The 24,841-nt window shown below is 50.5% G+C and overlaps 1 protein-coding gene and 1 long non-coding RNA gene across 4 annotated transcripts in view; one reads left to right on the forward strand and one right to left on the reverse strand.

Moving 5' to 3' along the window:
• The window catches only part of OTOF (otoferlin), a 90,034-nt gene that overhangs the window by 12,264 nt on the left and 52,929 nt on the right, over positions 1-24,841 (forward strand). For all 3 annotated transcript variants that reach the window (XM_040224454.1, XM_040224453.1, XM_040224455.1), the window contains exons 2-4: positions 4,378-4,436; positions 16,424-16,512; positions 22,628-22,727. In XM_040224454.1, coding sequence (XP_040080388.1) covers positions 4,378-4,436; positions 16,424-16,512; positions 22,628-22,727 — 248 coding nt within the window. The remainder of the gene's footprint in view (positions 1-4,377; positions 4,437-16,423; positions 16,513-22,627; positions 22,728-24,841) is intronic.
• LOC120851585 lies at positions 1,928-11,326 on the reverse strand. The gene is made up of 2 exons (XR_005718353.1): positions 11,119-11,326; positions 1,928-2,896 (listed from the first exon to the last, which is right to left on the reverse strand). It is a non-coding gene; the product is annotated as an uncharacterized LOC120851585 (long non-coding RNA).

The following is a 24,841-nucleotide window of genomic DNA, read 5'->3' on the forward strand; positions in this document are numbered from 1 at the left end:
TAGCCAGCTCCAGGCCTCCAGCCTGAGCCTCAGTTCAGTTCAGTTCAGTCGCTCAGTCGTGTCGGACTCTTTGCAACCCCATGAATCGCAGCACGCCAGGCCTCCCTGTCCATCACCAACTCCTGGAGTTCACTCAGACTCCCGTCCATCGAGTCGTGATGCCATCCAGCCATCTCATCCTCTGTCGTCCCCTTCTCCTGCCCCCAATCCCTCCCAGCATCAGAGTCTTTTCCAATGAGTCAACTCTTCTCATGAGGTGGCCAAAGTACTGGAGTTTCAGCTTCAGCATCATTTCCTCCAAAGAAATCCCAGGGTTGATCTCCTTCAGAATGGACTGGTTGGATCTGCTTGCAGTCCAAGGGACTCTCAAGAGTCTTCTCCAACACCACAGTTCAAAAGCATCAATTCTTCAGCGCTCAGCTTTCTTCACAGTCCAACTCTCACATCTGTACATGATCACAGGAAAAACCATAGCCTTGACTAGACAGACCTTTGTTGGCAAAGTAATGTCTCTGCTTTTGAATATACTATCTATGTTGGTCATAACTTTTCTTCCAAGGAGTAAGCGTCTTTTAATTTCATAGCTGCAGTCTCAGTACATGGCCCCAAACCTGGGCTAGACCTGGCTCTTTTTCTGCACCCAGGGCCCTGCCTCCCCACAGTCATAGAAGTAGCTAGCCTTTGAAAAGGAACAGGCTGACTGGAACTGGGGGGAATGAAAATAGCAGTGTCACCCCTCTTGAGTTGCTGTGGGGGAGCAGGGGGAGAGAAGATTCTGGGGCCATCACAGCACTGTGACAGGGAGTGGGGTGACTGCCAGGCCACCCTCCATACAGTCCACACCAGGCAGTGCAGACGGTGAGGTCTGGCTAATTTGAAACAATGCAAAGAAATCGCAGCGGCAGGTCTCAGTCACAAGCAGAGTGCTTTGCCCTTCTCAGCTGACACAGGGAAAAGAATAATGTCAGGTGCTGACTCAGCCCAGAGGGCTAGGTCCTGGGCAAAACTACCATGTCCCTGAAGCGTGTCCTCAGGACATTCTCTTTGCCCTCAATGGTCGTGTCCCCTCCACCCCAGGCCCTCTCAGGACCCCAGGACACTCCCTTCACTCCAGGTCTCCCTTTGGGGGCTGCTCCCTGAGGGCAGAGCCTTTCCATTCTTCCCTTCACCCTCACTGTCTCTTGTCCTGCATCCCGCTCCTTCCAGCTCCGTTGTCTGCTTCAACCATTCAAACCTTGGCTCACTCTGTTCTCTGCCTGGGTCCATTCTCTCTCCCTTTCCCTCAGTCTCTCTGAATTTCTACATTCCATCCGACCTTCCAATATTAACTGCCCACACTCCTACAATGTCTCCATTGACCTGCTAAGTTGAAGTCATTTTTCTTTCTCCTGTGTTCTCAATTTATTTTCACTTTCTTGCATGCCAGCAACCAAATTTTGCCTTATATAGTAGCCTTTTACATGCCCGACCTATCCTCACCTTTGGATACTAATATGTTCTTCAGATCACATCCTGATTCTAATTATCTTTGTGAAACACCCAGCCTACCCTCCTCCATGGCCAAATGATTGTGCTTTCAGTAGAAATAGAAGACCCTTTGCGTGTGAGAATGAGTGAGCATACACCAGCTCACAGCCCAGTCGCTACATGCCTGCCTATTCTCAAGGTCTGGCTCTAGCAAGGTAAACTGGAAGAGAGAGCTGTTTGGTGCAGATGGGATGTTTTGCACCCTTAAGTCACATTGCATGAAAGCTAGTGCTCCATCTTGCATGACGAGAGAAGAATCTCATTTAGGATAGTAGTGGCAGCGTGGATATTTCCAAATGGCAAATGATATACAACTTACTTCGATTAAGCTTTGGACTCCTGGTCCACTCTATTTGGATGTATCTGATGTCATGACACTCATTACAGTGTGATCACAGAGTCTGCTATTCAAACTTCATTTATTGACTCAAGGAGGATTTTATTTCAAACCAAAGAGCTCAGCTCTATCCCATAAGCCTGCAAAGGAATGAAGGATGCTGTTCAATTTTACCCACCTAATCTCCTGCTCATTCTATCCACAAAAGCCTCTCACCTGTAGGGAACAGCCATATCCTTTCTCTCAAGCCTCATTCTCGATCTCGGTGGCAACAATGGTGATTGCATATTGGGATGTTCAATGGTTTTGTCTGAAAGTCATTTAAAAGAGCTGAAATGTCAATAAGACTGGTATTGAGTAGACATTAAGTGGAGATGAACTTCAAATGAGTGAGTAATCCCCACTGATAACTTGGAAAGGGGCTCTGCTCTAGTGAATAGAAAAGGACCACTGGCATGATCGCTGGCCCTGTACAAATCCTCCTAAAAAGTGAGTTTCCAAAACTGCTTAATGACACTCTCTTTTCTTAATAAGTTGTCCTTTACACTGTTCTGTACCATTGATTTGATTTTTTTCAGGAAACTTTTTTTTTAATATCTAGAGGCAAAATTTAGCTCATCCTGTTTGACAATATTCAACCACACTTAAATCCCTGGAGCCTAAGGCAATGAGGTTTTACTGCTTTTTGAAACAGAGTCCTGATGTTTAAATTCTGCAGTGGCTGATTTCATGGTATTTTGTGTCTTTTCCAATGAGGCTGTAGGAAATAGACAAACAGAGGAAGGATTGAACCCTGGTGGCTTCAGGCATGTTTGAACCCTGATAGCATCTTGCAACGTCCCTCCCACCCGCCCTCCCCTCCGGCTGGGTTGCTCAGTCTCACTCCAGGAATCCCTTGAACACAGCCATATCCAGGCTTTATTACTGTCTTCCAGGATGAAAAGGCCTTTGATTATTCCGAGCAGCAGGTCCTTGTGGGAGCCCCAAAGCACAGATATGTTCATCTGATTCTCAATTTGTGTTGCGCATTGCCTGCGGGAAAAATTAAAAGAGGCTCAGGTACCATCCTTCTTGCTTCCCTCTCCTCTCCCAGCTGCCTTGGGGTTTGTCGTTGAGGTTTTTCTTTTTAGTTCTTTGTTTTGGTTTGTTTTGTCCCCGGTTAGTGCTAAAGAGTCTTTTTCTCCCCATCTGTCTACTCCATATCTACCTTTTTTCTCTAGCTTTTTCTTTATAGCTTTGTCCCCATTATCTGAGATGCCCCACATCCCTCCCCACGTGCCCCCGTCCTCCGAGTGCACACACACACATGCACGCACATGCACACACACATACATACACGTAAACACACACACACAAACCTTCCTCAGACCATCCACCTAGACACAAACACCCTGGCTGCCTCCTTGTCAGCTCCATACTGAACTAAGACTTGCTTCTAAAGTCTAAAAACCAGGCAAGCCCTGGAGGTCTCTGTACCAAGCCTCATTACACAGATGAGACCACCAAGGCCAGACGAGAGAAGTGGGTCCCAGGGGCCTGGGGCCCCCTCACTATGGAGGATCAGAGGGTGCTCACTCCAGCGCCTCCCTGGCTGGGCGCTGATCCTGCCAGGCCTCCAGGTGTTTCCAGGGAGAGGAGCATGGTGTGCTCCCCCACCGCCAAGTCTCACTTGAGTCCCCAGCCTGCCCACCAGTGACAGCCCACACTAGCCTTCAGAATGGGGCCGATTTCAAGCTGGAAGTAGCGCTTCTGTGAAATGGTCCACTGGTTTAGGTTTGCTGTTGTTCATTCGCTCAGTTGTATCCAACTCTTTGCAACCCCATGGACTGCGGCACGTCAGGCCTCCCTGTCCATCACCAACTCCTGGAGTTGACTCAAACTCACATCCATTGAGTCAGTGATGCCATCCAAGTATCTCATCTTCTGTCGTCCCCTTCTCCTCCTGCCTTCAGTCTTTCCCAGCATCAGGGTCTTTTCCAATGATTCAGCTTTTTGCATCAGGTGGTCAAAGGATTGGAACTTCAGCTTCAGCATCAGTCCTTCCAATGAATATTCAGGGTTGATTTCCTTTAGGATGGACTGGTTTGATCACTTTGCAGTCCAAGGGACTCTCAAGAGTCTTCTTCAGCACCACAGTTCAAAAGCACTGATTCTTCGGCACTCAGCCTTCGTTATGGCCCAACTCTCACATCTGTACATGACTGCTAGAAAACTGCACCACCTGGGAAGCCCTGGCTTAGGTTGGTGGGGACTTGAAAGCGTTCTTTAAGTTATAAAAGTGAAGCACAGTCACTGAAAATGTCAAACTCAAGTGGTAACAGTAAAAAAAAAAAAAAAAAAATCAAAGCATGATGCTTTCAATATCTTCTCAATTCCCCTGCCCACTGATGACCACTTTTAATGGTTTGAGATCTTTGTCTATTCACAAATAAAAGAACAGTGTTTGGGGATTTTTAAGTAAGCAATTTGCTGCCCAGGGAGGGCTGACTATAATTTCCTCTTTTCTCCACCAGGGCAGTCCTTCTACTCCCGGGTCCTGGAGAGCTGTGAGGATGTGGCTGACTTCGATGAGGTAGGAAGCCCTTGGGCACAAGTCCCTGCCCAGAGGGGAACCAGCACCTCCCTGCTTCCTGGGTGTGCACTGGGCCCACACAATGTGGGGGGCGGCGTAGGTGGAGGAGCAGCCTGTCCAGAGCCCACTGCTTCCTGGGAGGAGGCAATGATGAGAGCTGTGGAGGCATCTTCCTGTCCCCTCCACCAGACCCCTCTCAGGGACCTCTGTACAGGAGAGCTCCGTGTGGAGTGACTGGCTTAGACAAGGGCCAATGGGCCCATTCAACAGGCCTAGAGCAGTTTCCCTCCCCATGTTCCCTGGGCATATGGAAGCCCTCGCTAATTGACCTGGCTTCCCACAAGGACAGTCTCACCCAGACCTCACCCCTTCCTCTCCAAGAGTTACTGGACTATTTCTCCCACTGTGTCTTCCCAGGAAGTTTTTTTTATTCTTTGGAACCTGGGTCGGGAAGATCCCTTGGAGAAGGGATAGTCTACCCACTCCAGTATTCTTGAGCTTCCCTGGTGGCTCAGACAGTAAAGAATCCACCTATAATGTGGGAGACCTGGGTTCAATCCCTGGGGTGGGAAGATCCCCTGGAGGAGGGCATGGCAACCCACTCCAGTATTCTTGCCTGGAGAATCCCTATGGACAGAGGAGCCTGGTGGGCTACAGTCCATTGGGTCATGAAGAGTCAGACACAACTGAGTGACTAAGCACAGCACATAGTTATTTCCCTCTTTTTATTCCATATTTCTTATATATGTGTCTTCTCTCTGTTTTTCTTGGTCAGAAAGAAAGAAAATCTTTTGCTAAAGATTTGTTTATCTCATTAATCTTTATAAGGAACCAGCTTTTGGCTTCATTAATCTTCCCTGTTGTTGTTCTCCATTTCATTGATTTCTGCCCTTTTCTTAATTATTTCCCTTCTGTCTATTTATTTTATTCTACTCTGTGGCTTGGAGAAGGAAATGGCACCCCACTCCAGTACTGCTGCCTGGAAAATCCCATGGACAGAGGAGCCTGGTAGGCTACAGTCCATGGGGTCGCAAAGAGTCGGACACGACTGAGTGACTTCACTTACTTACTTACTCTGTGGCTCTTTTCCTAACTTCTTGAGTGTTAAGCCTTTATTTTTACCTGTTGTTGTTCCTTAACAAATGTATTTAAATTTTGCTCTATGTACAGTTTTAGCTGTATTCTATAAATATTTACATATAATATCTTCATTATTATTGTTTTAAATATTTCTTACATTCCTTTATGATTTTCTTTTTAAAGCTAAGAGTTACACAATAATATGTTGTTAGTTTCCAAATATATTTAGGAAATTATAGCTCCTTATTTTATTCACTTCTAGTTTTATTGCATTATGATCAAAGAACAGAGTCTGTATGAAATTGATCCTTTGGAATTTACTGAGACTTTTCTTATGGCCTTAATTTGTGATCACAAGTGCTCCTTCTGTTTAAGAGGAATTTGTTCAGTGTGGGTTTCTATCTGTAACTCAGTATAAACTTGAGTTTATATTATATGAGGTCAAGCTTATTATTAATATTATTCAATTTTTCAGAGGTCCTGGTTATTTTTCTCTGCTTGATCTATCCATTTCAATAATGATGTAATAAAATCTACTGCTGCAATTATTGATTTATATATTTCTACCTGCAGTTCTATCAGTTGTTGCTTGATGTGTTTTGAAACTTACCAATTGCCTGTTACATTCATAATGGCTGTATCATCTTGCTTATTTTTCCTTCTACCAGTATTTAATGGCTTTCTATGTCTTTTATGTTGTTTTTGCATTAATTTCCATTTTATCAGATATTCAACTTGTTATCTCAGCCATTTTATTTAGTTTGCCTGGTATATCTTTTTCAATCATTTTAATTTCTTAGTATGTATTATTTCATGCTCTTATTTTCAATCATACTATGTTTTTAAAGTCAAATGTGTCTTCTTAAGGCATATATTATTAGATCTTATTTTTTTCCTTCAATATGAGAATCTCTATGATTTAATTGATTAGTTTAACCCATTTACCTGTGAAATTGCTATTACTATAAGGCTTATTTCTACTACCATCTTATTTTATATTTTCCATTAACTATACTTTCTATTTCCTGTTTTCCCCTACTTTCTAGCTTTCAATTGGGTAAATGGAATTTTTCTTGTTAGTTGAAAAGCTATGCATTCTATTTTTGTTTTCAAGGTAGTCACCCTTCCATACTCATATTTATGTAATCCTACTTAGCATTCAAACAAATAAGTAATTATAATTTTTCTTCATGTGACAAGTACCTTAATACTTTCTCATGCTTCTTTGATTTTCCCACTTCAGCTCACATCCTCATGTTGATATTGTCTAGATTAGAATTTTAATTCTAGTTTATTATGATTGTGTGTTCTCTTTTTCCTTTATTTGTCCTAGCCGTCTTCGTTCTTTTGGAAGACAATAGTCTTCACTACGATACTTGATCACCTTTACTTCTCATATCTCTTGAAGTATCTCTTGGAATTGTTTTTCTTCTTATTTGAGTACCTCCTCCAAAAGCATTTTTAATTTGAACCTTTATGTAGCAAACTTTCTAAAGATGTATAAATCTGAGAATGTATTTCTTATTTCTTCAAATTTGAATGAGAATTTCACTAGATATGAAATTCTAAGCTTGAAGTTCTTTCCTTCACAACTTCAAAAATATCATTCCCTGTTAAATCCAGTGGTCACTGATTCTTGTCCGTTGGTGGATGATCTTTTATTTCTCTCTGGAAAATGAAATACAATTCATTTATCTTTGAAGTTCTTATGTTTTATTATAATGTGTCCTGTGGTGGGTTTCCTGATATTTCCTGTTGTGCGTTATTTTGTGAGCTCTTTCAAATCTAAGGCCTTTCAGGTTTCACTTGTCATGGAAAATTCCATCTCCATTATTTTTTCAAATATTCAGTTTTTATAGTGTCCTTGCCTCTTCAGCTCCTATGATCAGATGTCAGCACTACTTCTTGCTCCATTTCTTAGCTTTTCTGTTTTGTTGTTGCTGTTGTTCGGTCATCCTTTCCTGTTGTCTTCTGAGGGAGTTCTTCAGATGGATCTTCCAGGTTACTAATGTTCTTTTTTCTTATGCCTCCTTAAACTTGTTTCATATTGCTGATACCTATTTTTATGGACCATGCATTCTAATGATTCTGCTCCAGTTGTATAGTTCAGCGTGTTGTCTTTCTTTTATAGAGGAGATACTCTCCCCATCTCTTTACTTTGCTCTGTTTGAGCTCCCTTGGTATCAGCGACCCTGTCTGGTACTGAGCAGCCATCAGAGGCTGCTGTGTAAGTCTCTAGGGGCTGAAGGGCAGGCGAGAGCACCAGGGGGGCCCAGTCACCACAGTAAGAGTCAGGGTCTCATCTCTAAGCCTTAAAGGAGAGACATGGTTGACAGAAGGCAGGCAAGACTTTTTAACAAACTAGCTCTGGGAGTTCAATGAAAGGAGGTATGAGGCAGCTGGTCTATCAACAGCTATTTGTATTAAACCTCATCCTAGTAGGGTTTATGGCACAATATTATCAGTCAAGGAGCAAGCAGCCATTGCCCCAGAGCAATGCCAGGGAGCGATAAGAACAGAACTTGGGAAGACTTCCTCCAACCTGCTCTCCCACGGCTGCTTCCCCTCTCCTCTCCCCTCCCCCCAACTCGTGTGTCAGCTCCACAGCCTTTGATCTCCCTGGGCTCCCCCCATCTGCTTGTCTGTCTGTCACTTCCTAGAATCCATATTTCTGTCTTGCCTCTCCAGTTCCTACAGGGTTGACTTTGGGGTGAGAAGCAGCCATCCTAAGTCACCATCTAGGCTCAAAGCAGAAGCTCCGCTTGACCCCAGAAGAACTTACCCCTTCTTTCCTGGTCTTGCCACTCACGTCTGGCTCTGTTTGGGCTGGGCAAGGCCTTGTGGCAGCCTGTTCCCTTTGAGATCAGCGTTTAGCTAAGCAAACTCCAGGTGTGCTCGGAGAGCTGTTGTCTCGGCCTCACTCTGGGCCCATCCCACACGGCAAGCTGTGTCCGCAGTCCCAGAGTTGTCAGCACAGGGAGTGCGGACTCAACCTCCCCACCAGGCTCAGGCCACCAAGGACCATCACAGCCCCCAAGCTGTACCCTCCCCAGTGAGAGTTCTGCCCTTGCCTTCTCTGCCTCCTGGCTGCGTGACTTTCAGCCTCACTTTCTAAGCCTCAGTGACCATATTTGCCAAATGGAGCTGATGATAAGTATGAGGTCTCTCTGTAAAGCCATGATCAAAATGAGGGATTATTCCCTAGTGGCTCAGATGGTAAAGAATCTGCTTGCAGTGTGGGAGACCCAGGTTCAATCCCTGGGTCAGGAAGATGTGGAGAAGAGGATAGCAACCCACTCCAATATTCTTGCCTGGAAAATCCCATGGACAGAGGAGCCTGGTGGGCTACCGTCTATGGGGGTCACAGAGTCAGACACAACTGAGCAACTAACACACACACACAAGCCTGGTGTCTCAGCCTCAGACAAGCCCCACCGTACAACCCCCCATTCCTTCCCCTCACCCCCTCCTCAGGCAGAGCCCCAAGGTGCAGGGCCTGGTTAGGTTAGGGTGCAGGCAGCCTGGCTCCATCTCTCAGCTCTCCTTCCCTGGGCCTCTGCACCCCCACCCCCGTCAGCTGGGCAGAGCCTGTGACTCCCTCCTTCTCACCAAATCTCCCAGGGGACATGTCCACCCAGGCTTCCAGCCTGTGAGCAACCTGATGCCCCGTCAAAGGACACTGTCACTCTTTTCCATTAACTGTACCCTAGGACACCTGAGCCCTGGGTGTACATGACATTCCAAGTTAATCACCATGTCCTTCCTCCTCCCAGTGCTACCCAGTATGGGGCCAGGGGCTGGGGAGTCAGTCCTGCTGCCCTGAGCCCAGGACCATGTTCTGAGTACCTGGTATGTTGGGTCGAAAGAGATACCCCCAAAAGAGAGAAGCAATGCAAGAGCACATGCAGATCCCTGCAGAAACCTGGGCACTGGGAGCCTCCAGGCCAGTGTGGAGACGCTGGGAAAGGGTGGGAGCCAGGGAGTTATGAGTGAAAGCATGCGCCTGGATCAGATAGTAGCCTTGAGGTGGGGAGAAGTGGTTCTCACCTGGGGAAATTTACATCCACCCATGGGTCAACAGGGAAGTTGCCAGTTATCACAGTGGGGAACGCAGTGGCACTTGGTGGAATGGGGCATGGATGCTAAGTGACCTGCAGGGCCCAGGCCCCCGCACACGAGAGGGACTTGCCCATCACTTCCCTGGTGGGCAGCCCTGTGGGAAGATCACAGCAGCAGTTTCCCACAGCAGCACCACGCTGTGTCCTTAGCAAAGCCTCATCCATCCAGTCTCCACAGCAACCCACGGGTAAGGAAACTCGGGCTCAGAGAATGTCTCCCTCCCAAGGTGACAGCTGTAAGTGGCAAAGACAGGGCTCTAAATCCAGGCTTAGATGAGATTCTAAGCCCCCTCTGAAGGCAGAGTAGAAAGCTGCTTGGCCTGCCCCCCAACGCCCTTGCAAGGCCTTGCTGGAGTCTCTCCACAGCCCTGCCTCCATTTCTCCTTCTAAGAAGCAGTTCGCAGCCAGGCTGCCACTGGTCAGCAGAGCACACACAGAGCAGGGGAGGATACCCTCCCACCTCCTGCTCAGGCAGAGCCCAGAGATCCCTCCAAATAGCCTGGACTGTACCCACACTTGGACCTGTCTTCCCATCCTGGAATAGACAACTCCTAGACTCTCCTGGCTGATTCCTGAAAGAACCGGCCTGTCAGTGGTTTCAGAAAAACCTTGAGAAAGGAAACCTCAGCTGCCCCTTGCAAAACCTCCAAAGGCTTCTTGGCTTCCCAGAAACTCCTTTTTCTCACTCTGATTGTGCCCAGGGCCTTTGGGAACCAGCTCGGTGGGGTATACACACATTGGCTTGGGAGTCATGAGCCCTGGACTTGATTAACACTGAGATCTTGGGCTGGCCACTCAACCTCTCCAAGCCTCAGATTCCCCTTCAGAAAAATAGGAACAGATTCCTTGCTCTCTCTGCCTTACAGAAATGTGGCATGGCTGAAAAATGAAATGAAAGACGTGAAAACAGATGTCCCTCCCTCCTCTACTCAGAAAAGGATGAGAGGGCTTGCAGCAGGTGGGGCTGACGAGCCTGAGTTGGGGGACTGGGGGCCTGACAGAAAGACAATGCCCTGTACAACAATGGTGGAAACAGAGCCTGGACTTGGTGTCTCCTTTCCCAAAGGCTGGAACCTGAGATCCTACATTTAACCTACAACCATGGAGAAGCTAGAGAGAGAGGGATTATTCCCTGGTGGACCAGACTCACCTGTCTGGTCCATTACTGGCCTGGCACAGGGCTCAGGGAAATATTGCTGAGTCAAAGAATGAACAAAAGAATGAACCCAACTTGAGACTTGGGTCTTTAACTTCCCAAGTTAAAGAGAGAGACAGCCTTTGTGCCAGGCCAGCAGCCAGCAGAGGCCCCGGGGAGGAGGGTGGGAGGGGAAGGGGAATGGCCACCCCTAGCCTATTTCTAGCCATCTTGTTTTGGCCTTAACCATGCTCTCTGAGTTCCAGACTCCCTAAGAGAGGCCAGAATAACAATAGTACTTGTAGGAATAAGAGCCACTGTGATGTACTAAGCCAGGCTGAGAGCTCACCTGAGCCTTATATCTCACTGCAATGCACTGAGTGGGCATTTCCCCAGGCAATGAGTAGCACATGAGGATTTGAACTGAAGTCTAATTCCAGAGCCGATGGCCACTTACAAAGTGGACAAGGCTCAGCTCTGCCCTCAAAGGGCTCAGTCCAGTGGGGAGATGGACCTAGAACAAAAAAAGATACAGTATGAGCCTTCTGAGCCCAGAGAAGGAGAGGTCATTAGCCTGGGGGAGTGGAGGGTCAGATCTCATCTTCCCACTTTGCTTGTACCTGGAAGAGGTGGGCTGTGAGCAACATGGGTCAGGAACACACCTGTCTGTTCCATTACTGACCTGGCATAGGGCTCAGGGAAATGTTGTTGAGTCAAAGAATGAACAAAAGAATGAACCCAACTTGAGACTTGGGTCTTTAACTTCCCAAGTTAAAGAGGTCTCTTTTCATTGCACCCTACAGCTTTGCAACACATCCTAATATCCTCCCCCTAAAACTAGAGGACTGCCCCTTTAAGGACACTACCTTGCTGGTTTAAGATGGTTTCAAACTTACTTGATGAAGCCCAGGATAACCCAGGTCATTCTCCAGCCCACATCAGGGAAATCTTTCCGTGGAGTCCTAGATCGCTGGGGCTGGAGCTGATAGGATGCAGAACTCCGCCGCCCTGGCTGTCACCTGCCAGGTCACGGCCAAGCCTAGAGCAGGTGAACTGGGTCACAGTTCCACACTCCAGACAGAGGTCCTCTTTCCTCGTGCGTTCATGCATGCTAAGTCACTTCAGTCATGTCCAACTCTTTGTGACCCTATGGACTGTGGCCCACCAGGCTCCTCGGTCCATGGAATTTTCCAGGCAAGAATACTGGAGTGGGTTGCCATGCCTTCCTCTGGGGTATCTTCCTGACCCAGGGATCAAACCTACATCTCGTTTGTCTCCTGCGTTGTCACCACTAGTGCTCTTTCCTCTTCCCCATCCATCCCTAATGCTTGCCACCTTACTTCTATCAATGTTCCCATCACAGGCTGCAATTTCAGGTCTGTGTCTATCTTCAGAACTACTCAGGAGCTCCCAAGAGACATCCCTGCTTCCCCACACAGAGCCCAGCACAGAGGAGGTGTTTAGCAAACATAGAAGGTACTCAGCAAACATTGCCCCTGCGTGGGGCTTGGTGGCTCATGGCAACTGGAGTGGCAGTGTTTGGCTCAGCGACTACCTGGAGAGTTTGGAGGCTGACATGAGGTGGGACCTTAGATGATACATGGGCTCCTTTGGCTGAGTCTCTAGGCCACTGATTTCAAGGCATCTCCAGAGTTAGAAGGTACAACCCTCCACGGCTGTGGCTGCAGGAAGAGAAGCATGTTGGTGCCACCTCAGGCTGGAGAGAGGCTCTGTCCCCAGCAGGCCCCTGCAGCTCCAGCAGTGTCCACCACCAGGATGCCAGGCCTTATCCCGGCTCCTGGAAGGAACAGTAGCCCAGGAAGTCACTATGATGAGGCGCCACGTTGATTAGGGTTCTGTGCCAATGCCTCACCAGCCTCACGGGAACCCCCAGAAGCAGTCCTAGGATGTCACCCTCACTCTCCAGAGGAAGAAGAGGAGATGTGGAGAAGGCAACTAGCCCGGCCATACCCTCAGGCCAGCAAGGACAGCCTGCAATCAAGGCAGCTGTGTGAGGCCTATTTGTTGAGTGCCCTCCATGTGGCAGGCTGAGTGCAGAGAGACCCCCCCCAGGGAGCCCTGTGGCCTCTGCTCAGGCCCTGAACTGCTGAGCAGGACAGTCATGCTATCCCAGGAATTCTGGGGACCGTGGGGAGGGAGGGGGCTGGTATGTGGAGGACAAGGCCCAGGCAGGGAGCCAGCTCTGCCACTGATGACAGACCTCCCCGACGTGAAGCCGCCTCCTAGAGAGAGGCACAGATAGTATGGGGGACTGTCACAGTCAGCGAGGGCTGCGTAACAAACCATCCCAACACTCCATGACGTGAATCGTCCACATTTTCACGTTCCTTAGGCTTCTGTGGATTGTCTGGGCTCAGTGGAGACTCCTTCTTGGAAATGCTAAATGTGTTTCCTCAGCTGAAGAATTCCTGAAAGGGCATCCAGGTGGGCCTCCTCTGGAGTCTCTTCTCCCATCAGGGCTCCCCAAGTCACCCCTCCGACCCTCACTGACTCCCCTCCTCTTTGCTCAGCGAACGGGTCCATGATGGTGGCCTCCTTTTCAGCCCAGTAAACTGCACCCTGACCACGAGGCAGGCCAGTGCCTAGAATGGGCAAGTGGAAGCCCCAAGCTGTGTCCCCCTCTGGCCCCCTTTTTAAAAATAACTTCCTGTTTCCCAGTTCCTCTGTGTGTGTGTGTGTATGCTTAGTTGCTCAGTCGAGTCCAACTCTTTGGACCCAATGGACTGCAGCCCTCGAGGTTCCTCTGTTCATGGGATTCTCCAGGCAAAAATCCTGGAGCTGGTAGCCATTCCCATCTCTTTGTATTCACCACGTCACGTTCCTTTTTCTCCCACCCCTTCCCTCCTTCAGGTGCCAAAATCCAACACACAGACCCTCAGGTGGCTCAAGCACCCATTCCCTTTTGTTCTAAGAAAACCAAAACCTTGGTGCCTCTCTCCCCACCAGGCCCTCTCCTCCCTGCACCGTGGCTAATGATTAGGCCTTTGCTGTGCTGGGTTATTTCTCTGCAGCCCAATAGCAACAACTTCATTAAGAAAACCACACCCTTGACTGAGTTGGAAGCCTCCAGATGCAGGAGCAAAGCAGCTTAATGGGCCTGCTGGCAGCCAGGTTGCCTCTCAGCCTCCCCTCCCCACTCCTCTTCCTTCTGTGTCCAAGACCTCCAAAGTCCTCCCCACAGCCCTCTCAGAGCCCTCTCCCGGCCTACCCCCCGTTCCTTCCCTTTTCTGCTTATTCCTCCCTCATCTGCCTGCTCCAACTGAGCATGGGGGTGTCAGGGGGTCTCCCTGGGCCTTGGCCAGCCCTGGAGAGAGGGGACATGAAGGCTGTGATAGGCCCTGCCCATACTGGGTGGTGACCTGCCAGGCTGGCCCGGTCCCCTCCATCAGCCCCTGCATCCCCAGTGGAGAATGAAGAGCAGCTCTGAAGCGGTAAGCTTATGGGGTGGGCCCTCAGGAGCCTCCCCCAGCACTTGTTGGGCCACTAACAATAGCGTCCTGTTACTTCTCTGAGACCTCATTCCTCTGGCTGTAGAATGGAGAAGACATGATCAGCCTCTTGGGTGGCTGTGATTACTCATGAATTACTGCATGTAAAGCATTCAGATCCACATAATGAAAAGTTCTCTACAAATTATTATTACTATTGTTATTCTTTTTTACTAGCCTTTTGTGCATTTTGAACTTCAAGGGCTATAAAAATGAAACTTAAGTCACTGCTTTCCACCTGCTCTTGTCAAATTCCCCTTGATACCATCCATCAGTGACACCTTGAGCAGACCTCAGAGCTTTCTGGTCATTTTGTTATTCAAATCCAGTCCAGAAGCGTTTACTGCTCCACGCTGGCTCCCTGTTTTCGTCTGGTCTTCTTCCTCTCAGGCTTACAGCTCAAGACCCAGAGTGGGCCAGGAGCACCTGCTCTGGCCTCCACTTCCTCCTCCTCCCACTCCAGCCGGGGATGGGAGTGTGACCTGATCTGATTCTTGGTCTCTGCTGTGAATGTGGCCCCTCCTGGTGGTGTGTCAACTTCTCTGCGTGCCGAGTGCTCAGTCACTTCAGTCCTGTCTGACTCTGCAGCCCCATGGACTGTAGCCCGCCAGGCTCCTCTGTCCATGGGATTCTCCAGGCAAGAATCCTGGAGTGGGCTGTCATGCCCTCCTCCAGGGGATCTACCCGACCCAGGGATCGAGCCAGCACCTCCAGTGTCTCCTGGATTGCAGGTGGACTCTTTACTGTTGAGCCACCGGGAAAGTCCGGCAGCTTCTCTAGCGAGCTCCAATCAGCTCTGGAAGCCTCTGGTAGGGCACATGGTAGGCCTGCTGTCTTACAGGACACCGGGTGGACAGGTGCTAGGGGTGGATTTCTGACCTGGGACACCTGGCTCCACCCCACCCCCAGCTCCTGCCCCGGCCTCGTGGGAGTTGAGGACCCCTCCCCCAAGCAGGCTGCCGTGGGTGGAGGGTCCACGGGCCAACTTGACCCTGACTTCTCTTTGCAGCGCCCACTTGACCCACAGAGCATAAGCCACATAGTCAGCACACCCAGCAGTGGCATACTAGGCTCCTGAATGGCCACTGTCCTTGCCCATGGGTGCTGCATGGGTCCCCTGAGAGGCGGAGGGGACAGGCCAGCCAGTCCACTGCCAGGGGCAGAGGTCACCGGAGCTCACATGCCAGGCTTCCTTTCCCGTGCTACCTCGCTCTCGGAGTTGTTCTCCCAGGGAAATGCCACAAAACACTGTGCCTGGGATGAGACACTCCAGCTTTCCCTCCCCCCATCTTCTTTCACATGCCAAGAAGAGGAAGACTGCAGTGATAGCTGGGGTAGCCCACCTTTGGGGTAGCCCACCTTTGCCGCAGCCCTAGGGAGGCGCCTGGCTCTGCCTGTGAGTAGCTCTCTTTAGTGAGTGGAGTACTTTGTAACTTTTGGCCTCTGTTTTGGGCTCTCCTTGCCATTTCTAGGGCATCAGGGGAAAAAATCCCACTGAACTTCCTGTTCATCATTGTGATTCAATAATTAAATCAAGACACAAGTGGTGAGGGCAAATTTAGAAATGATGAATGAGACCAGCTGTCCCCTCTTTGTGGGCCTGACCCTAATCACACCAACAAAATCTGTCCCTGAAGTTAACATTGCTGGGGGGAGAGGGGGTGTGACCTGAATGGGGGAGCCTGGGACCTCCCACTCAAGGCAGGATCAGAACCATCTTGACAGGAGAGAGCCAAAGACTTACAACTTCCCTTGGCACACAGCAGAACCCAAACTCACAGCCCACCCTGGTTGCCTCAGCCATGCACAAGCGCACCCAGGAGCTGGGAGGCAGCTGGGAGGCAGCTGGGAGACAGCGGAAGGAGCTCCGGGCTGAGTCAGAAGCTCTGGTTGGCTCTAGGTTCTCTCACTGACCACAGGACCTTGGGAAGATTGTTGGACTTTACGAGCACCATCTTTGCCAAAGGACTGGGCAGTACCCACGCTGCAAGGTGGTGTTGGAATTAAATGAGATTCCAGGTGTGAGCTTGGTCCCTGTGAAGCACGGGCTGATGCGAGGGGCTGTCTTATCAGGGGCCCCCTCCCACTCCCCTCACCCCTCCCTGTCATTTCCACGCAAGGCCACAGCTGCCCCTCTCTCCTCAGACCTTCCGGTGGCCGGTGGCCAGCAGCATCGACAGCAGTGAGATGCTCGAGATTCAGATCTTCAACTACAGCAAAGTCTTCAGCAACAAGTAAGTGTGGGGCGGGGTGAGAGGGCGGGGTGAGAGGGGGGGGGCCCTGGGGGGTGGGGCGGGGGAGAGGGGCCTTCCCTGCTCCTTGCACTGCCCTCTCCTTTGAGTTTAAAGGAGGACCCGCATCCTGGCCTGGATTAACCTTCAAAGACCCCCCTCTCTGCTCCTTCATGTTGTCCTCAGAGACCCCCCAGCCCTCTTACAGCTTCCCGTCCCCTTTCTTCTTCCTTCCGCCATGCTGGGCAACAGTTACCTGCCTGAGAAGGTAATGATATCCTCCAACAGACCATCTGCCTGTAGCCCTGAGAGTGAACTTGTCACACCTGCAGAGAACTAGAAGCTCAACGACAGTTTGGTTCAATGGTTTAGTAGCCAGGCAAGCCTGCTCTCAGATCCCAGCTCAGTTATCTACTGTGTGACTCTGGGATGGTTGTATAACCTCTCTGAGTTCAATGTATGCTTATGTAAAGAGGCTAAGTACTTACTTCAAAGGGAAGCTGTGAAAATCAAGTGAGATAGATGTTCATTCATTCATCCAATCCCTATATTTACTAAGTGCCTACTGTGTGTCAGGCACAGACTAAGTGCTGAGCATGGAAGGTTCTTTACAACTACCACCACTTGGGAAGCTTAAGAATACTGAAATACTGGAATGAGTTGCCATGCTCTCCTCCAGGGGATCTTCCTGACCCAGGGATCGAACCCACGTCTCATGTCTCCTGCATTGGCTAAATTTAGTACATGTTAGTACTCTTGTGGAGAAGGCAATGGCACCCCACTCCAGTACTCTTGCCTGGAAAATCCTATGGACAGAGGAGCCTGGTGGGCTGCAGTCCATGGGGTCACTAAGAGTCAGACACGACTGAGCGACTTCACTTTCACTTTTCACTTCCCTGCATTGGAGAAGGAAATGGCAACCCACTCCAGTGTTCTTGCCTGGAGAATCCCAGGGACGGGGGAGCCTGGTGGGCTGCCATCTATGGGGTCGCACAGAGTCGGACACGACTGAAGCGACTTAGCAGCAGCAGCAGCAGCAGTTCCTGTCTTGGATTCAAAAGCCAAATTCTCTTATACAAGCTAGAGAGAGTCATGACTGAACCACAAAACATGTCAAAAAATGCGAGGGAGGATTACTCACTGAGAGCTCACTATGACTCAATAGTGAGAGAATACTGCAAATGAAAGAAAAGCTGACCTAATCCTCAGGTCATATTAATAGAAGTAGAGCCGTCAGAGCAGGAGAGATGAGGGCCGAGGGCTCCACTATTCCTCATGCTGATTGCAGAGAACATGAACAGGCACTGCCTTGTGCCCAGGGGAAAGGACTTTAAATCTTGCCTCCTGACAAGAGGCTGAGAGCCTGGAGGAGAAAATTGCAAAAGACACATTCATCCATCCATCCTTTGTTCATCCTTTCAGTCACTCATCAAACATTCACTGAGAAACACTCTGTACCAGCCAGACACTGTGCTAGTCATTGGAGGTGCTAAGATGAGCGGTTAAGACATGCCTGCCCCTCAGGAAGGATTCCTGCCACATGAAAGGAAAGATGTGTGCCTAGAAGCAGGACGAGGATCAGGCTACATCGCCAGATGACAGCCGACTGCCGGGAGATCTGAGAGCTCTCCCACCAACGAGCTGTCTTGGGAAGAGGGCTAGCAGAGAGTGGACCATGATGCTGTAGAGGGGTTTCTGAGTCAGGAAGGGCAGAACCACATGGATCCAAGGATTCTGTGGTTTTTATCTCAGGCCCGAGAGATCTCAGCTGAGTACTTGGAATGGGCATTCCAGGATGGCTGGCTCAGGCCATCCCACCATTCAGGCAGCTGCCTCTGACACCCACAAGAAAGTTCGTAAGACACCCTACTGGGGCCCCTAAAGTAAACCAGGATCTTCTTCCCTGGGATGAGAGACTGGGTGACCTGTGAGGACAAGAGAAACAGGAACACGCACAATAAGGTGGATGTGGGGGAGGAAGCAGAAGCTGAGGACCAGTACGGGCTCTGGGCCCCCCAGCAGGACCCCAGTAGATGGCAGAGCACCGGGGAGCTTTAGAACTCAGTCGGAGAAACCCTCACTGTGCAGATGGGGAAACTGAGCCTCGGAGAGGAGACCGAGGCCGCAGGGATAGACAGCATTGGGGGGGGGGTGCTAGGATGCTGGTCTTCCCCCTCCTCTCCTGGTCCTCAGACTCCCAGAAACCAGGCTATGTGAGCAGTGATGGTGGAAACCACGGAGCTGGCGCCTCACCCAGCGGTTGTAGGGGCTGCGGAAAAGAGGAGACATGGATTGAAGAAAGAAAGTGTCCTTGTCAGGGGCCAGGAGATCCTGGGTCTGCTCCGTCCACCTTGAATGAGGTCCTGTTTTGAGAGCCTTGGGTTTCCCTATGGGGACTCAGTGAGTGTTGGATCCAGGAGATCTTGTACGACCCCCTCTGCCTGTCCAGGGCCCTGTGAGAGGCAGTTGGTCTGACCCAGGCACCAGTCTCCTGGGACTCGTGAATAATCCAGGAGCCAGGAGAGCAGTGGAGGCCCGGCCAGCCCTCGGGCACTTGACACCAGCTCCCAGGGGAAAGCAATGAATTATTGACAGGTCCTGGAGCCTGGTTGCAGCTCTCTTGTGGTCAGTCTGCGGGCCTGACTATGTGAAGGCCCCCTCCCTGCTGGCTAAGTACCCGGGGATCCTGCCTCCACTCAGCCTGCCCAACTGTGGGCCCTGTCGGTAGGGTGGGTGGGCGGGGTACTCTTTTTGTAGTGGGTAACCCAGATGAGCTGCATAAGGGAAGCTGTCCAAAAATGGATGATTCCAGCTCCTTCACCAACAGCTCAGGGATAACTGAGGCCCAGAGACTGTCCTTGCCCAGGGTTACACAGCAGAGTCAAGGCAGAACCTAGTCTTCAACCTAGACCTCCTGACCCAGGGTTGGCACTCCTTCCCAAAGAATGGATGGCCTCATGCTTGCACCTTCCAGGGAACGGTCCCAGCTCTCCAGGGACATGGGAGCCCACCTGGGCCCCCTCCCAGGCAACTCCTCCATGTGGACCTACCCAGAGGAGGAGAAGCAATAGGCAGACCCTGCTGAGCTTCCAGCCAGTCCAGACAGAGGGCAGCAGGGGTCAGGGTTGGATGTGGTCTCTGGGGTCACCAGACAGACCAGTTTGAAGGCTTCTTTCCTACACCAGCTCCTTCCCCAGAGAACATCTATGGAAGGGGTTGAGGGCAGTGTTCTGCTAGAAGCAACATAAGGGCGTGAGTTTTGAAATTGTGTTTTCATAGCAAGCACCCTGGTTTTGCTTAAACAGTATGTTCCAGACATGCAAAAGGAGGAAAGTTTTATAAAAATGTTTTTCTTTATTCTTTACATAAGACTAAGATCACATTAACTGTCCATTTCAAAGAATGCTATTGCAGGACAAACTCTCCCCTTATGTCCCTTGCAAGACTGACCTCCGAAACCTTGGTTAAGCTGGAAGGCCAAAACCTTTTCTGAGCACTGGTGGGGCAGTAGCCCCATCCTGCCCCCTGGGGGTGTCTTGTCACACTGCAGCAGCTCTTCAGCTCTCTGGGCTCCTTCTAGGCAAAAGTTGTGCCTGCATACCCAGCATTCAGCAGGTGCTCAACTGGCCCTGCTGCTGCTGCTGCTGCTGCTGCTGCGTCGCTTCAGTCGTGTCCGACTCTGTGCGACTCCATAGACGGCAGCCCATCAGGCTCCACCGTCCCTGGGATTCTCCAGGCAAGAACACTGGAGTGAGTTGCCATTTCCTTCTCCAATGCATGAAAGTGAAAAGTGAAAGGGAAGTCACTCAGTCGTGTCCATCTCTTACTGACCCCAGGGACTGCAGCCCACCAGGCTCCTCCATCCATGGGATTTCCCAGGCAAGAGTACTGGAGTGGGGTGCCATTGCCTTCTCCGCAACTGGCCCTAGTAGGGCCAAAAGGGCCTGAAGTTCCAGTTGGCAGTGGTAGAACAGGGATTCTCAAAGTAAGCTCCCCAACCTCCATCATCAGCATCACCTAGACACAGGTCAGAAATAACCATTCTGCTAAGTCAGAGCCCCTGGCGTGGGGCCCACTCCCAAGGGCTGATGGTACACATCTCTCCCGACTCCGTGTTCAGTGAACTTCACATGGGAAGATTGAAACTGACCTTGGTGGAGGTATTTACACCATGGAAATGGGCAAAAGCTGCAAGTCAGGACTGCCCTTCCCCTCCCCCAGCCAGTTGTTAAACAATGGCCAGCAAAACCATGGGTGGGTGGGTCCCAGTTGTCTGAATTTTAACAAGCCCTCCTGAATCTGTTCATGCTAAAGTTTCAGTCAGTTCAGTCACTCAGTCGTGTGCGACTCTTTGCAACCCCACTGTTTTAGACCCTGAAGAGATGAGGCTGCAAAAGCCCAGTATATATGTTCATGCCTAGAGTCTACTCTTAGAAGGGCTACACAGGACAGAAGCTAACAGCCCACCTAAAGTTGAGACTCAGGGGCAGCGGCGCCTGGTCTCCTGAACCCAGCCTGGCACTTCAGTCTGCATTGCCCAAGCTAGGGAGAGGCCAGGATGCCATGGGGGGAGGCAGCTGCCAAGGGGCTGGTCTGAGAAGAGCCTGGAAGCCTCGGTGGGCTCTAGGGTAGAGGAATAGTGTGAACAGTTTCAGCCTGAGGGAGGGTGGGGCGAGCTGGCAGATGGAGCTCTGAACTTCAGAGGGAAGCATGCATTCTGACTGCTCCTGCCACTTCCTCCTCTCACACAGACAGGAGGCTTTTTTAAACAGTGTCTGCCCTCCAGAGCCCATCAGGAGGATACAAACATCAAACACATTAAAGTCAGATTCCACCTGATACCTCATCTCACCCAGAGTGGCCATTAAATTAACTGCATCCCTTCCTGCTTTCTCGGCCTCACTTTCCTCCCCTATAAGCCAAGGGCAGCACTGGAGGACCCCAAGAGCCCCTCCTGTCTCATACCCTGTGGATGCCTGCTCCCCCTGCCCCGAGCTTTTGTCCCTTCAGTCAAAAGTAGCGTGTATGCTTTCATCTACCCCACGTGGAATCACCACGTGAGTACCCTCTTGTCCGAGAGCAATAACCTTCAAATTGTGGGGCAAAGTGTGGGACAACTCGACTCAGTCAGCATTGATGGGGCCCCCACTGTTGTTCATTAATTCTAGCCAGTAGATTTTGAGATTTCCTGTGAGCCAGAAATACCAACTAGAGGCTGAAATAGGAAACAGCCACTTCCTTGGAAAGGCTCACAGACTAATGTCACCCCCTTGACAATGACCAGACAGCTTCCTGGAGTGCTGACTTTGCACCAGGTGTGCTGATAAGAACTTGGTACAGAGCATTTCTGTTGGTCCTCTAAGCAGTAAAGTAGAGGTATTAGCTCATCTTAGGAGAAATCTGAGACTGAGTGAGCCCAAGTTCAATGCCCAGGTAGCAGATAACTCTCTAGTAAGTGTCCAAGCTGGGCTTCTGATCCTCTCTCTCTGAGTCCAGAACTGTGCCCTTTACATCATTGCCCTGCATCACCCCTCTAGGTACCTAGGAGGATGGGGAGCCCACAGATGGGTCCTTGCCCCAAGGAGCTTGCAGAATGCAGGTGTGTGGAGGCATCACTAGTGATTCAACAGAGGATGAATGAGCCAGTGGTGCCGGAGCAGAGAGCTTGGTCGTGATTAGGGAGGTGGAAGGGGGTGGGGCCTCCAGTCCTTCCCCACAGCCTCTATACTGGGCATCTGGAAGCTGCTCTGCGGGGGCTGAGCTGAACCCCGAGACAGCACAAACCTGAGGAACACAAGCCCCACCAGGGTGCCGCGATCCCAGTCTGTGACCATATCCCCGGGTGCTCACTGCCCTCAAGCTTTCCCAGGAAAATGGCTCTCATACATACAAATACACACAGTTGTTGGGGGTCACAGACCCTCCTGGACATGCCACTCTGGCCAGCCCCAGCTCCTGGGCCACCTTCTCCAACCCCAGCTTGGAGCCCAAGCCAGCCCTCTCCTTCTCCAGCCCACCGGTCTCTTTCACAGCCAGTCACAGCCCCTTGGGATGTCAGCCTTGCTCTCTGACCCCTCGATGTGAAACCATGAATACCGTGCCTCTCTGCCGTTCACAGGCTGATTGGGACCTTCCGCATGGTGCTGCAGAAGGTGGTGGAGGAGAACCACGTGGAGGTGACCGACATGCTGATGGATGACAACAATGCAATCATCAAGGTGGGGGTGCCCAGAGAGTCCCTGGACATGCCCATTATTGGGTCCCCTGGGGGCCTGTTCACCTCTGCCCCCACCTGCACATAGCGTGGTCTAGGCTGGGTCTCCTCGTGGGTAGAAAGGTGCGGTGGGAGGAGGAGACTCAGGTCAGACTGCTAGAGGCCGTGGCGGGGGGCCCTTGAGGATGGCAGACACTGAAGCCCTTTCTGCAGTGAGAGTACAAGTGATGGTGACTAGGGGACTCCCTCCCTTCTCCATCAAGCAGCGTTCCATCTGGACACAGGTCAGGGATCACTAAAGAGGTATCTTCGTCATCTGAAAGCCAGCCTGAGCCCTGCTGGCCTCCACAGGGCGTAACCTTCACACCTGCCTTGGCATCTAAGACTAGCCATTCTATGAGGGCAGGGACCTCTTTCTATTCTATCTGTCACCACCCGTCCCTGGACTTCCCCAAATACACATGCACCAATGATGCACAGCCTGTAGGGACTTAATACACATCCAAACAAAGGAAGGAAATAAACCAGTCGAGATGCCCAGTCCTCAGGCTCTGCTCTGATGCATCTGTCCCCTTGAGCTCATTCATGCCCACTCCTGGGCAGCTGAGCCTAGTGGTGAGGAACTCAGCTCCTGGATATGGACCTTCGCTAGGCCACTCAGAAACTGTGTGACTTGGGCCAGTTACACATCATCTGCAAAGTGAGCAAAATTATAGTATCAACTTCACAGGACTCTTCTGAGGATTAAATGGAAATGCACAGAAGGGGCTTGGGACAGTTAAGTATATAGTAAGTGCTCAGTAAATGTTAGGTTGGTCAAAAAGTTCGTTCAGGTTTTTCCATAACATCTTACAAACTTTTTGGCCAACCCAATAAGATCAGTAGCTATTATTTCCTGACCTCAGTTTATCCAGATGTAAAATGGGGCTGCACCAACCCTGGTCCCACGTATGACCCTACATAGTGGTCAGCAGAGTAACCTCAAAAGCAGGACTGCAGCAACAGGGAGCCAGAATGGAAGGAACCCTCTCTGAGGAACCCCAAGGGTGGGGCAGAAATTCCCACAGTGCCTTGGTGGCTCGAGACACTTCCCTGCTGAGAACAAAGGGCTTCTCCACTTGGCCCCAAAGAGGTCATTCTCTCCACATATAGGCATAGGCAGGGGTGGGGGTACCTCTTGAAATCAGGTGGGTTGGGTCTCAGCAACCACAGCAAAGGTGAAAAACAAGCTCCAGACACTGGTGGTGTGGAGAACTTGGAGAGGAACATAGATGTCCAGAGGAAGAGAATAGAATGTGAGAGGTAAAACATGAGAGAGAACTGGGGGAATGGGCAGGAACAGACAGATGGCACAGCCCGGGCCTTGTATTTCTAGAATCAGCTGTAGGAATTCAGTTGAGGAAAGGACTTACAAATTATCTAACTCATCCACCACCTACCTCTGCCACCCATTCTATGGATGGGAACTCTGAAGTCCTAGATGAAGAATGGATTTAGCTAAGGTCAAACAGCTGGTCAATAGCAAAATCAACTCTAGGACCCCGGACCTCTGATTCCAAGGCCACCATTTTCCCACCATTACAGGCTTGGTCTCACCAAATGGACCACATTTGCTCAGTGGGAAGGATGTGGGACTTGAAGTCAGCCAGGCTGGGCTCACATCCCAGCTCCATCTCTTGTTAGCTATGTGACTTGAGCAAGTAACTTAACCTCTCTGATGTGTTAGGTAGGGCAGGTTGAAGTGTTGGGAAGATCAAGTGAGTTTACATCAAGCATCTTACCATGACGACTAGTGCAGTGAGGATTCAGAAAATGTGTTTATCTTTCCCTTCCCAGGGGAAATGGAAGGCTGGCATCCCGAGGCCCACTCACTGAGTGAAGGCTGCCTGTGGGGGTCCCCGGAGCAAGCCAACCCTGACTTGGAGAGGGGACAAGCATGTCTAGAAGATGTCCTAGCACCTGTGTGGGTTGAGGAAGGGATTAGAATGAGTCTTCCCTGTGTACCGGGGGGAAATCAGAGCTGAGAGGAGGGCAGTGGCCCAAGCCTTATCAGGATTCTCAAGTGCACAGCATGGGTCCAAGTCTGGGGCTCCACGCTCCCCTAGAGAAAAGTCCAGG

Source organism: Oryx dammah, unplaced genomic scaffold (assembly GCF_014754425.2).
Source record: "Oryx dammah isolate SB20612 unplaced genomic scaffold, SCBI_Odam_1.1 HiC_scaffold_25, whole genome shotgun sequence".
NCBI lineage: Eukaryota > Metazoa > Chordata > Mammalia > Artiodactyla > Bovidae > Oryx > Oryx dammah.